At 41.0% G+C, this 12,522-nt stretch overlaps 1 protein-coding gene across 1 annotated transcript in view; it reads right to left on the bottom strand.

Annotated features, from left to right (window-relative positions):
* TBC1D4 (TBC1 domain family member 4) overlaps positions 1-12,522 on the bottom strand; it is a 116,903-nt gene that overhangs the window by 18,209 nt on the left and 86,172 nt on the right. The window contains exons 10-13 of the mRNA XM_064440730.1: positions 11,866-12,092; positions 9,878-10,027; positions 1,266-1,426; positions 144-353 (exon numbers count right to left, since the gene is read on the bottom strand). Of these exons, the coding sequence (XP_064296800.1) occupies positions 144-353; positions 1,266-1,426; positions 9,878-10,027; positions 11,866-12,092 (748 nt within the window). The remainder of the gene's footprint in view (positions 1-143; positions 354-1,265; positions 1,427-9,877; positions 10,028-11,865; positions 12,093-12,522) is intronic.

Raw genomic sequence — 12,522 nt, 5'->3', positions numbered from 1 at the left:
GGTGAACACATTTCTTTCTAGCACTATTAACCAAAAAGCTACAGAACCACACATATGTTTGAGGGGCCCAGCATCAGCACAGTTTTCAGCTTCAGGCAGCCAAATTTATAATAGTTTTTAGGGGTATTTTCTAAATAGCTAACCTTCCAGCTTCTGGTTTTCTTTTTCCATTCGAAGTAACAGAATTTGTTGATGGATGGCTTTTCTCCACAGACTTTGTAGTTCTTCTGAGTTTTTCCTCTCTCCAGTTTTATCTGGACCATCCTCATTTTGCAATACTAGAACAAGAGGGTCCTCCTCCAAGGGTGGAGCAAGAGGCGATAATGGTAACAGTTCACTTCCATCATGACCATCTGTAAAGAATCAGAAAGCTATTACAGGAAACTGGGATTGTCTGACATCATGAAAATCTAAGTCACAGCAGAACAAAAATAGCTGTCTTCCACTTTCAGCAGTGAGGTGCTGATTCCAAAGGCAGAGAAAATGCAGTTCAACAACAGAGATTTATTTTTAAATAAAGTGTTTCATTTAAATTAAAGCTATTTTTAAATGAAATAGAGCTAAACAAAGGGTCACACAGTATTTCAACCCTTTCGCCTGCTAGCTCCTTCTAGAGTCACAAAGAGGCATTTATCGATGAAGTCTCCTTTACAGCTGAGCTTGTTTACTGCTGTGATTTACCATAGGTTCTATACTAAAAGCAACTTTTCCCGTCTGCTAAGGTGCACTACATGCAGTGCTATAGCACTGGTCACTAGAGTTTTCACAGCCGTAGGTAAATGACATTCTGACAACAGAACTATATCAACATAGCAGGATTTCAGACATTTCAGAGGTTTCTACCTTAAAAGAACTCAAGCTGTAAGAATTAACACACTAAACAGGTGCTATGTGCAATACAAGGACAAGGCAGAAAAGTTATAATTTTCCGCAAACACTGCTATTATGTAAGCAGGCTAGGGTATAAATTTGCTAACTGTTAAAAAGGATATCTTTGTCAGCAAGAGGCAGTTCTTCATTTCCTTGCTACCACTACAGCGATGGGAGATTGCAATTCATTTGACTTTGATGACAGAATCCTCTGTTCAAAGCAACAAAGACCCAAAGCCAACTGAGCACAGCTCTTCTCTGGTGAGGTTCTAGCAAGAATATGGTACCAAGCTAACTCCCTTCTCCCTTTCATATTTTCACATGTTGCAGCTCACTACAGTAATAACTATTCAGTAACAACTGCTTGTTTATTTTCTTTAAAAGCACACACAGACCTGGATGCTGCATCTTGGAAGGAGATTTATTCATAGGTGAAGCTACCTGCAGGAATATTCTCCGCCGCCAGGAGATGCGGCGAGGTGTAAGTGTGGCCCCCACAGCATTTAGAGATTCGCTGCTGCAGACGGTTGATGTTCTTTTCTTTCCCTCCCCTTCACTGAAGGAAAGAAAAAGCAGATGGGGTGAGTCAGTCAGTCATCTTTGGAGGGAAAAAAAATCTTTATTAAGCCTGTCTAATGTACAACCAAACCTGCAGGAGCATTTGCTGGGAAGCTCTAGAAGGCAAAGCATGCTGTGCATGAGCTCCACCTTGCACACAGAAGTGCCCGTTATTTTCTTGTAGCACAGTGCTGTGAAGTTTGCACTATCTACCACGAGGTAGCATTCATAGCATTCATAAAGTGCTCAGCTACACACTCAGAATAAAAGCTAAACTTTCTGAAAAGCTAAGAGAAAAATGCAGTAATATTTAGCCTCTGAAGCAGACAGCAATAGGGTTTGCTTTGCCATACGTTAGTCTTACAGGGGCTATCTGATGTACTACCTCTAAAAGAAGAGATGTTGCTTTAGCAGAGCACAACACTCCATTTAGTGCCATTTTAAACGGTATGATGAGCTCACAGGTGAATATTTCATTGGAGGCAATGTTCTGGCCTTCTTATGCAGCCTCTTTCCTGTACTTTAAGAAGTGGACACTTCAATCCCACAAATGGAGCCAAGTGTCCTCATGTTTCATCAGCACCTCCAGCTGAAGTAACAAAGCTTTGGCAAATAGAGGGCAGGCTCAGTTCCCACCACAGTGACCTGAAAGGAGCTGATCTCCTCCACAGGTGCAATGTCGAAATATATTTAAACAGTAATTTTAATAGTAGCTTATGTTGCTGGAAGAGGCAAGGAAGGGATACAAGGAAGTTTTGCTGGGAGGTAATTTTAAAGAGACACCAAGCAGACCTCTCTACTGACAATTACCAGAGGAAAGGGCATTTAGTTTTCAGAAGTACTTGAGCCACTTTCAGAAATATTTCAGCATTTTGCATTTGTAGTAGTAAAGTAGGTACATGGATCTTGTCTAGCAATGGATACATTGATTATCGGCCAGAAATCATTCCATGCAATGTCAACAGCGTGACACACAACTACAGGCCTCTTGCAAAGGTAGCATCAAATATGGGGAGCTGTGTTTGCAGCTTCGTCTTCATCACAGGTAAGACTGCCAAATCAGTACAGCAGTAGCTACACTCAAACCTTTATCCTGTGAAGAACTTCCATGCTACAGTACAAAGTCCCTAAAAGGAGTTAGATGAAAGGAAAGCCCAGCAGGTTAAGTGTTCACTATATTTGTAGTTGTAAGTTAGTTGCAGATGATCACAGTTTGCCAGCTGCAGTTGGTCTCTCCACATTTGGCTTGCACAAAAGAAGAAATCTGCAAGGGAGGCAGACTACGTCTTATTGAAGTTTTAGCTACACCCATGTACCAGCTACACCATCTCAATCAGCACTTTTCATAACAAATACTCTGTGCTGAACGACAATCCACCAAGCTAGAACTAGTCTTTTTGGTGATCAAGGCTGTCCCTTGATGCTAACGATTTACAACAGCTCCCTGATACCTGTAACATGCAGATGGCACTAGGAATAATGTTCAATTTATAGTAGTAAAATCTACAGGAAAGTCAGAACAAGAGGGTGGCTGTTTTAGGGTATGAAACAAAGCTGTTTACATCGTTTGAGTTGCAGAGTTTACAGTGGGATGGATTAGTCACATGTGCTACCTTGTGAAGTGTGCAAATCATACAGTTCTGAGGACCTGCATTTCTGTTGTTAAACCCTCCCTTCCAAAATTCCCCTGGCATTTTAAGCAACTAACATTAATCACCTCCTTTTTCAAAGAGCTGTCTGATGAGTGATTAGAGGAAAACTTTTGAAAGTCTCATGTGCATGTCTTGCCATATTCAATGGAAGGCAAGGGCACCTGTAAAAACACCAAGGTTTAGGAAAGGGAGGGTAGAAAAGAAATGAGGAAACTTTCTTTGCTCCTAGACAGACAGGCAAGTTTTACATTAATATCAGATCTGAAGGTGTGAAACAATACCCCACAGAGTAAAAACAGGAAGGCGTTGGAGTAAAATGGTAGTGTGATGGTATCCTGTGATGACATGGTTCAGAAGGCTGGTGCAAAAAACAGATGAGTTAACTCAATTACACATTCCCTACCTTGAAACAGGGGTTGCACAATACTTATTCCCTAGCTTTACCACCATTCAAACCTAAACTTAACTGGCTGGCTTCGCTCTTGGTCAAATTTGCAAGATTACTACAGGTTTTAAGGTAGTTGTGGATTTTAATAGCCAGGCAAAGTAGATGCTCTGCTCAGGTCACCAGCACCTCATACATTTCCTCTAAACAGGGTGGGTGCTAAAGAAAAAAAAAACGATATCTGACCATTAGCTATCAGCTCCCTGCAGAATGAAGAGGTTTATTAATTTGAATGGAGAGACTAAGAGCAAAAGCAACTCCAAAACTACAACCACCACCACTAACAACAACAACTTCTTACATGGAGTTCAGTCATTGCTACTGAAAAGCAGAGCAGAGTTTTCACTACCTCCCAACCTGAGGGAACAGACTTTCACAACTTTCCTGTCAGGGCACTGATAGCGAACCTCAAACACTTATGGGAAAAATTCTTAAGAGAAGACCCTGTTCTGATAACACACAGGCTTAAAAAGCTTCATGGGAAACAAGCTGCAAGGTCAACTAGCAGATATAGGACAATCATTAATTCCAGTTTTTAATGATGTTTTCCACTTTAAGAAAAAGTTGCTACCTCAAACTCAAGAAATTTGTAACAGCTCTATAATCTATGGATTATAGAGCCTAGACATTGGTGCAAGGCAGAGGTTGAACATTTCTTGGGTTATACAATGACATAGCCACCAAGAAGGAAAAAACTGGAACTACTTTCTACAAGTTCCTGTCCTGTTGCAACCTACCAACAACGAGCAAGATGAAATGCACCAGAGCCAATGCACTGCAAATTAAGAGATGGCAGTATATAAAATCTTAATGAACTACAGAAGAGATATTTAAGAACTGAACTGCAAACTAGGACAAAGTTGCAAGAATTGATTTTTTTTAACTTTGCTTTTTTTTTTTTTGTTAAAGAAAATGACAACTAGATTATGGTACAGCTTCTACATCAAAATATTTCAGCTTGGTAAAACAGACATGTGAAAGGGCAAAGCCAAACAGTTCAATAGAGAAATTCCACAAAATGAAGTCTTTCCAGTTTATTTTATTTACTTTTCCTGTTTTAATCACTTAAAATAACTCCCGTGCAGCTCTGGAAGATTATAACAATGCAATACTCTACATTTAAGACAAATGCATCACAGTTCAGTTTGAAGAATAATGGCTCTCCATAAGGCTGCTTAACCTATGCTCCTGACCCGACACAGAAACCAAAATGCATTCATCAGCTTGTATGCAATAAAAAGTGAAAAGCTATCAGTTCAATATAATGCCTCAAATATTTCACTCTGTACTTTCATCCTTAAGCTGTTCCAAGCAATAGCCCAAGTACTCAAGAGTACAGAGTACCGATCATCTAAACTTTTTATGTCCTGTAACTGCAACTCAGTTTCACCAAAGCATTATGCCATTCACTATTCTATCAGATAATACGTAGTATGAAGATGAGACAGCTGTCAGGGGTGGGGAGGAAGAAAAAAAAGAAAAAAAACAAAAAAACTTGTTCAGATTACAAACATGGTGTTGCTTGGTTTCAATCACCCAAATCTCTTCCCCAAACTATTCTTTAAACTGCTCCCAAAGACTGATATTCAAAAAACCACAAAGCTACCCCATTTCTTGTGAACTCCTTACACAATATTTATCTGAATTACTTTGCACTTGAGTCCATGCAAGCCAACTGACTTGAGAATAAATACTGTTGGTGCTCATGCCAAGGTCTGAATTTTGCCCCAGTTTGCTTTCAGCTTCTCTTGATTGCTCTAAGGAGCAATTGGATCAACTCAACCTACTTTGCAATTTGGAGGCTGAGATGGTACAAAATCCCCCAAATCAAGTACAAAAAGACAGCTAATATTTCAATTCTCAGGTCTTATGCTGGCAGAAGCCTATATATAAGCCTAATAAATGAAGTATTTCTCCCCTCTGGGAGGAAGAAAAACTAGTTCTGATCAGTTTATACCTCTCTGTTGGTTCTCACTCCTGTCATATATTTTTATTCTGAATAATTACTTTCTGCTGTTTTGTTTAAAGAACATTCTCAAGTATTTTACTTTCTTCATGAGATATAAAACTGTTTTAAAAAAGCAATCTGTTCAAATTAAAGTGTCAATAAATCATCTTAAATTATCCTTGCATAACAATGCAATGAACAGAGACAGTGTAGGCTAGCCAAACCTATGCTGAAGGTTGTCCTGTTTTTAAAAGTCCTGCTTTTATTTTTATATTAAAAACCCAAACAGATTCTTCCAATAGCCTAGCTTTCAGGAGTAGCTGTTGAATAAAAGCCAGAAATTCCAGAGGTTACAGAAATGAAAGTTTAAAAATAGATTATGCTCCCAAATTCCTGTTTGTTTACTTCTGCGTTGGCAGGATTTTTTTTTTAATCCTTAAGTGAACACAAGCACACAATTAAATGCTGCACGACATGCTTGTCAAAAGTCAAGATTACACAGACCATTTCCACCCTAGATTTCTCTAGAGACTAATGAATTGAAAATGCAGCAAAAACATTCCGAGGGCACCTATTAGCAGTGTTGATGTCCAACTTTACTATATAGTTCATTCCTTAAAGCAGAAAACACATTGGTCCTTTCTCTCTTCTATATAAAGCATCACAGTAGCGATCATTAGAATTAAACCCAGAAAGCTCAGCCTCCCCACAAACATTAGGAAAAAAGATTACTTTCACCACTGTGAACTTAACTGGAGAATCACTTTTCTTCTCCTGGCTTTAGGTATCTGCAACACAGCCATTTAAATCCTAGCAAGTCACCTGAGGCTTTCTTTTTAATGAAGGTCAAGACACTTTTAGGGCATGATTCATGCTTTCTAAATGAAGATGTTCCCAGTGACAGGCACAACTAGCTGTATTAGTGTTCAGGAAGGTAGACAAATAGGCAGGAGCAGCTCTGTAAATGTCAGAATATTAAAGACAATCATATTGGGATGACAGCAACTCTGCTGCAGAAATGCCAGCTCCTCTCCATTGATTAGCTGAGATGAAGATGTCTACAGTCAGGTGAGAGCCACTGTACCCTGTATGTCCAACACCCTAGCATCAGTTTCTGAGTTTGTGACCACCTGCCAGCTGTGATGTAAACATGGATCAGAATCACCTTCTATACAGTGGCCAATACTTAAAGACACATATATAATAAACAGAGATGCTTTTTAACGCACAGGTCCCCAGCTGACCCTGGCTTGGTGTTGTTTGCATAGGCCCATTTGACTGCTACAAATCAAACATCTTTCTAAAATGAATTCTGACTGAAACTGGCTGTGCTCCTGCAACTCAGAGTTCACCAGAGCACCAAGAAAAGCTGCCTGTTGCATCATATGTCATCTCAAACCTACATAACATGGGAAGTCAGACTATAAAAAATTTTTCTCCAGTGCAATGTGGCTAGGATACACTTCATGAATGTGTATTAACCATGGTTATTCTGCACTTAAGTTTTAATTAGGGTTCCTAACAGTTAAACAGCTTATAGTCTTCAGAGTGTAAACGACTGCCACACTGCTCTCAATTCCAACCTAACATACACGAGAATGCTAAGAACACCTCATGTTGAGCCTATCAGGGGTAGATGATAGTCCCATCTGTGAAAAATAGCCAAAGAAAAGGAAAAAAAAAACCACCCCAAAACAACAAACCAACCCACAAGAAAAACCGCACCGTAAAATATTTGAACTTCCTCTCATTCATAAAACTCATGACTTGGTATGCATTTGCAAGCTAAATCAGGTAAAGTTTAAAGAGTTTCAGCCACCATCAGTCCAACGACATAGTTCATTTGCCATTAGCCAGTTCAAGTGACAGTTGGATTACCCAGTCGCTCTCATCACATCAGCATAATTCATTTGGCACTTCTTTCTGACTATATTTGTTGTATTCACTTAATCAACCCAACTAGATGCTATCACTTCACCCTTGCTACTGCAATTTCCTTACCATGACAACAGTTCAAGCCCAGCTGCTCCCAGCAAGATCTATAGCTAAAGAGGTTCCATTTTCACAAGAGTTTTCACACAAATTCAAGACTAAATGGTATCAGAACCCTGAATCCTATGAAACCTAAGTAGAACCAGGGTGGTCTTCTGGGAATACTCCTAATTTGAAGATCTCCCCACCTTACAGTTCAAACTCCATTATAAGGAGACACAGTATCTTCACCTGTGTGCATAACCAAATCCAAAAAGAGTAGTAACTCAGACATTTCAGCTTGGAATCAGCTGGCATTGAAGTACAGTTTCAGCACAATACACTATATGTACATTCCCCAAATCCAGAAAGCTAGGTTTAATGGGATCCAGCTGCCTGTACAAACTGACCTGGGTGTTGAAGCAGCTTGAACCAAGCCTGCTGACTAAAGGGAACACAGAAACAAAGTTGAACTGGAACCCAGGTAAGAGGTAGTCTGTAAGAGACGGGTTGGGGTTTTTTTGCCATTTGTCTGTACACCCTGGCGTTCACTCACCAGTTTCTTAAATTTCAACATCAATAATTCACCTGCTACTTAGTCTAGTGTTACTGCAGTGTAGTAAGGAATGCAAAATCTAGGCATCCAATTCACTTATGAAGTAACTATTACTGGAGACAAGGTTTACAACAGGCGATATTAAAAGCTTACTTCTACACTTGACGAGATGTCAGTCCCTCCTCTCAAATTTCAAAAACAGACACTGCTTATTCCTTATTCATTTGTGCTTGGGTAGAAAGGTGGGGTCACCTTGAAGTGACTCCCTCTTCAAAACTGTCAGATATTTCTAAGACTGGTTTTGGAAAGACCTCCTAAAATTAAGTAATTATTAGTTTACATTATCCCTCTATTAGAAAGTGAATCTAGACACTTTAACAATTACTTCTTAATAGCTGTGGGACTGGGGGGCAGCAGGGGTCCTGCCACTAAGGCTTTGTAGTCACCTTCCTGTAAGGATGTCTCGCTTTATTCCATTTATACACAAGTTTATTCTGCTGGAAGGCGCTAAACTGTAGACGTTTCCCCACTAGGTGTGTTGTAATTGTGTCTACATTTTGGCTGCATGCTGTGCACCAATTACAGATTAGAGGCCAGAGACACTTGAAATGTCAGTGAAATTAAGGTAGGGTACAGTAGGCTTAAGGAGCTGATACATATTTTGTGTTTATTCTAACCTGTATATTATTACAGATTACTAACCCAAACTGCACCTTAAAGACACCTTTAGGTCAACTGCCTCTCACATTAGTTTGTATAGCTATGTAGTTGCTTATGGTCTACCCTAAAATAGAGATGACAAACTAATTTGTGTTTAATGAAACTGCACTCCACAAGATTAAAAAATTTCTTCAGGCACCCCTAAAATCTTCTACACCCATCTCATACAACTGAAATCCCCACGTATTAAGAGTCCTAACACACCCACAACCCAGATCTCAACAACACTCAGTTTTGCTAAGAATGTAACCTACTGCTATTTTTCCAGGGAGAACAGTCACAAAAGCACCTCCTACAACTCCACAGTTTTCTGTTGCGAATGATTAGAGGAAAGCCACACTCAGAGATGAAGAGTACCAGAAACACAAGTATAGCTTGGTGAACAAGGACAGACTGAAGAAGGAAAACAGAGTTGTCATTGACAGAAGAAAAATTAAAAGGCTAGCAACTGGCAAAAGAACATCATGAAGTTCCAAACTATGGCTCCTCCTTATTCACTACAGGCCTACTTCAGAAAAATAACAAATACACGTTTTCCTCAAGCGCCCTCATGAAGGAGAGCCTATTCTTTCAGTAAAAAGAAGCGTGACTTCCATTCAGACTCTCAGTCTTCCACGGTGATGTCAGAAAGCCCTTCTTGTATCTTCGCTTCTTCTCCACTCCTCTTCAACTGGAAGTTATTTTGCTATCCTTTCTAAACATCTCACAGGTAGTATCATCCAGCTAACTTGGTGTTTACCCTTCCTCATACACAGGCATCCCACGTTAGTACTGCACACTCTTCACATTACTCTCTTATTTTCACGTGCCAACAATCACAGCAACACATGCTGGTTTGCATTCAGCAGAGAAAGCATTGAATTGGCGTGATGCTCCTAAAAACCATTGCATTTCAAGTGACAAGCCAATGCAACAGATTTGCAACACAGCAACAGAAATAGGTCACGGCTACTAGGTGTCAGCAGACAAGCCTCTATTTTTAACAGGCTTTTTTGGCCAAAAGCCTGTTCGCCCATTTCCATCGAGTACTTAGAGGTCTGTTAGAAATGCAGGAGCACAAGGCAGGGTGGGAGAGATCCCATGTGCTGCACTGCACTAGGAATCCTGTTGTTAGGCTGGTGGCACTGGAAGAACTAGGTGGGAGACAACACTCTCACCTCCTGGAGAGGTCACTTTCTGAGTGCTGGAGTGGCCTTCCTGAGCCCTGGTAAAAGCTTTTCAGGAAAGAAGGGGCAGAGACAGAGGAGGGGAGACCAGGTGATGCAGATTCACTCTCACTGAGAGCACGCCGAACCCCAACAGCAGGGCTGTGCAGGCAACAAGAGAACACAGCAGATGGGTCAGCATGGATTTGGATACAACCACCAGAATAAAGATACTGGCCAAGTACCTCATCTTGTCTTACAGTAACACTGTTTCCCAGAAGATAAAGTATACCAAGTGCACTACTGGGCAGTTTCCTTGATGATACTGATTTTGCTGTTACAGCTGATTTAAGAAACATTTCAATGGCACTGCAGAACAGGCAGACCACCTTATTTTTTTACCCTTACTTATTCGCAAACCAAATTCAGAAGAAGAATCTCTGAAACATTCAGAAAATATCCTTGGAAATAGGCTTCCAATAACACGAACCACCTTGTTTCTTCCCTTCAGTTTTCTCTTGCTCTTGTAAAAAACATATATCGCTAGAACACATTAGAAAGTAGAGATTATTTAAGCGCAGTATTTTTGGATAAATTTTTGTGAAGTGTTTAAGACAAGAAAGGTAGTCCTACTACACAGTTAAACGTTACTTAATAATAGTAACAAGTATTGGGGACATAAAAATTAATTCCAATAAAGAAACATTTACTTTACATTTTTGATTAATCCTCAATAGGAAAGCAGAGATGGAAAAATCCCAGCCTAGAATGGAGTTGTTACAAACTGTTTTGACTGAAAAATCTGCTGCTGATGCCACTTAATCAGTGACTTCTTAAAAGTTATTATTAAGAAGTGAAGTCAGCAAGTCCTTCAGTTTGAACTGTCAGGGTTTCCTGTTTGCACACAACATGGTCAGTGGAAAAAAAACATAACCAAAGTTTATCTCAGTAAAAAACATATTATTTATCTCTTCAGAAACACAATGTAACAAAGCTATTTCAAGGTTAGTTTCTTACCCTTCACCCCCTTCCATTCCCTTGAACAGAATGAACTTTTTTGCCTTTCTCTACAAGCTGGCGCAGCATTCATAATGATATTTTAATCTAGACATCAAATGGGTGAGAAATTATTATGTATAGCCATCTTTAGAAAGAGCCCACAAAAAGCATAATCGCAGCGAAGCATTGAAACAGATGAGGAGTTTGGAGAAAGTGCTCCTCCAGCAGAAAAAATTCAGCTCATCTGGGCCTGAATCTTGTAAAGGTTTTGGAGTTTGCAGGGTCACTTACTGCATATAGCCAGGATGGAGGCAGAGAAAGAAAGTACAACCAAAGAGGCCCACAATGAACTGTGGGGACCTCTCTTGACTGAGTGAATGAACTCCTGAAGAACTGTATTCCACATGTTAATAGCTGGAGAGCCTCCAAAAAGGAAAAGGGAAAGAAGTTACACAGGGAAGCTCCAGAAAAAGGCAAACACGGAAATCGTATGCAGTGGAGATGTTTAATCCCTTAAGTCCTTCTGTGAGATTCCTCACCAGTTTTACTTCTGGGCATACTCTCTGGGAGCTAGGCTAACACAGCGAATGACACTTGAAGCTGTCACTGCCTTTTTCATCTTGGCATAAAACCATCAGGCTATCGTCTCTACAGTTAAAAGAGCGAGGACCTCTTCCCCAAGGGGCCTGACTACCCACACTACCAAAAAGGCTCAGCTCAGCGGTGACAAATAAATAAACAAACAGATTGGCGCCAGCATCCAGCCCCATTATCAATTCGCTGGATTGATGCTTCCCCTGAATCACTAATTCAGAGATTAGCGCATTACTGCAAAGCGCCAAATTACTCTGACGCGGAGAAGACAGGGTGAAAACAAACCAGCCAACCAACAAACCCCAGAGCAATGCAGAAACAGCTTCGGTAAGAAAGAACGCAGGTGAGGTCCATGTACCGAAATCGCAGGAGACAGCAGGCGCGTGGCATGGTGTGCCCTGACTCACCTTGTCACCTCAACACAGCTCTGCCGCAGCAGCGGGGACCGGACGCTCTGGGACCTCCCGTTCTGGAAGGTTATCCTCCGCCTGGCACTGGAGGGGGGGTGGCTGAAGGTGTGCGCGCGCCTCCTGAACTGGGGGGAGTCCGCGTCTTCCTCAGGAAATGGCTGCCAGGCCGAGGACACGGGGGATGCCGGAGGAGTAGCTGGCGGGGTATCGCCTGGCGAAGTGTCCTGAAAGGAAGTGCTGGCGGAGTGAGGCCTGCCGCTCTGTGCCCTACGAGAGCTCTCGCCTAACCCCACGAGTCGTGCGCCGCGTCGGGGCACCAAAGCCTCTCCCCCTTCTTGGTCATGGCCTATTGTATGCTAATTATCACCAAAACCAGACATCCTTTGATAATTTACTCCAAGCCAGCAGCATCCTTCTTGAAAAAGAAAAAAAAAAAATAAAGGGGAGGAATAAAAATGTATATGCGACACAAAAAACATACTAATTAGTCCAGGAATCCTCTCACAGGGATCAGCATTGCAGCTACCAGACTTCTGGCTCTTTCGGGAAAACACAGGAACTGAAAAGACTAGGGAAACCGCTCTTAGCTAGTTTCCTCGACATATCGTGAGCATACTTCCTGTACCGTCATAGCGATATCCTGGAAGAGAGACT

The sequence above is a fragment of the Phalacrocorax carbo genome, chromosome 1 (genome assembly GCF_963921805.1).
Source record: "Phalacrocorax carbo chromosome 1, bPhaCar2.1, whole genome shotgun sequence".
Lineage (NCBI taxonomy): Eukaryota > Metazoa > Chordata > Aves > Suliformes > Phalacrocoracidae > Phalacrocorax > Phalacrocorax carbo.
Note: the sequence above shows the minus strand (reverse complement) of the source record. Positions and strands in the feature narration are given on the sequence as shown.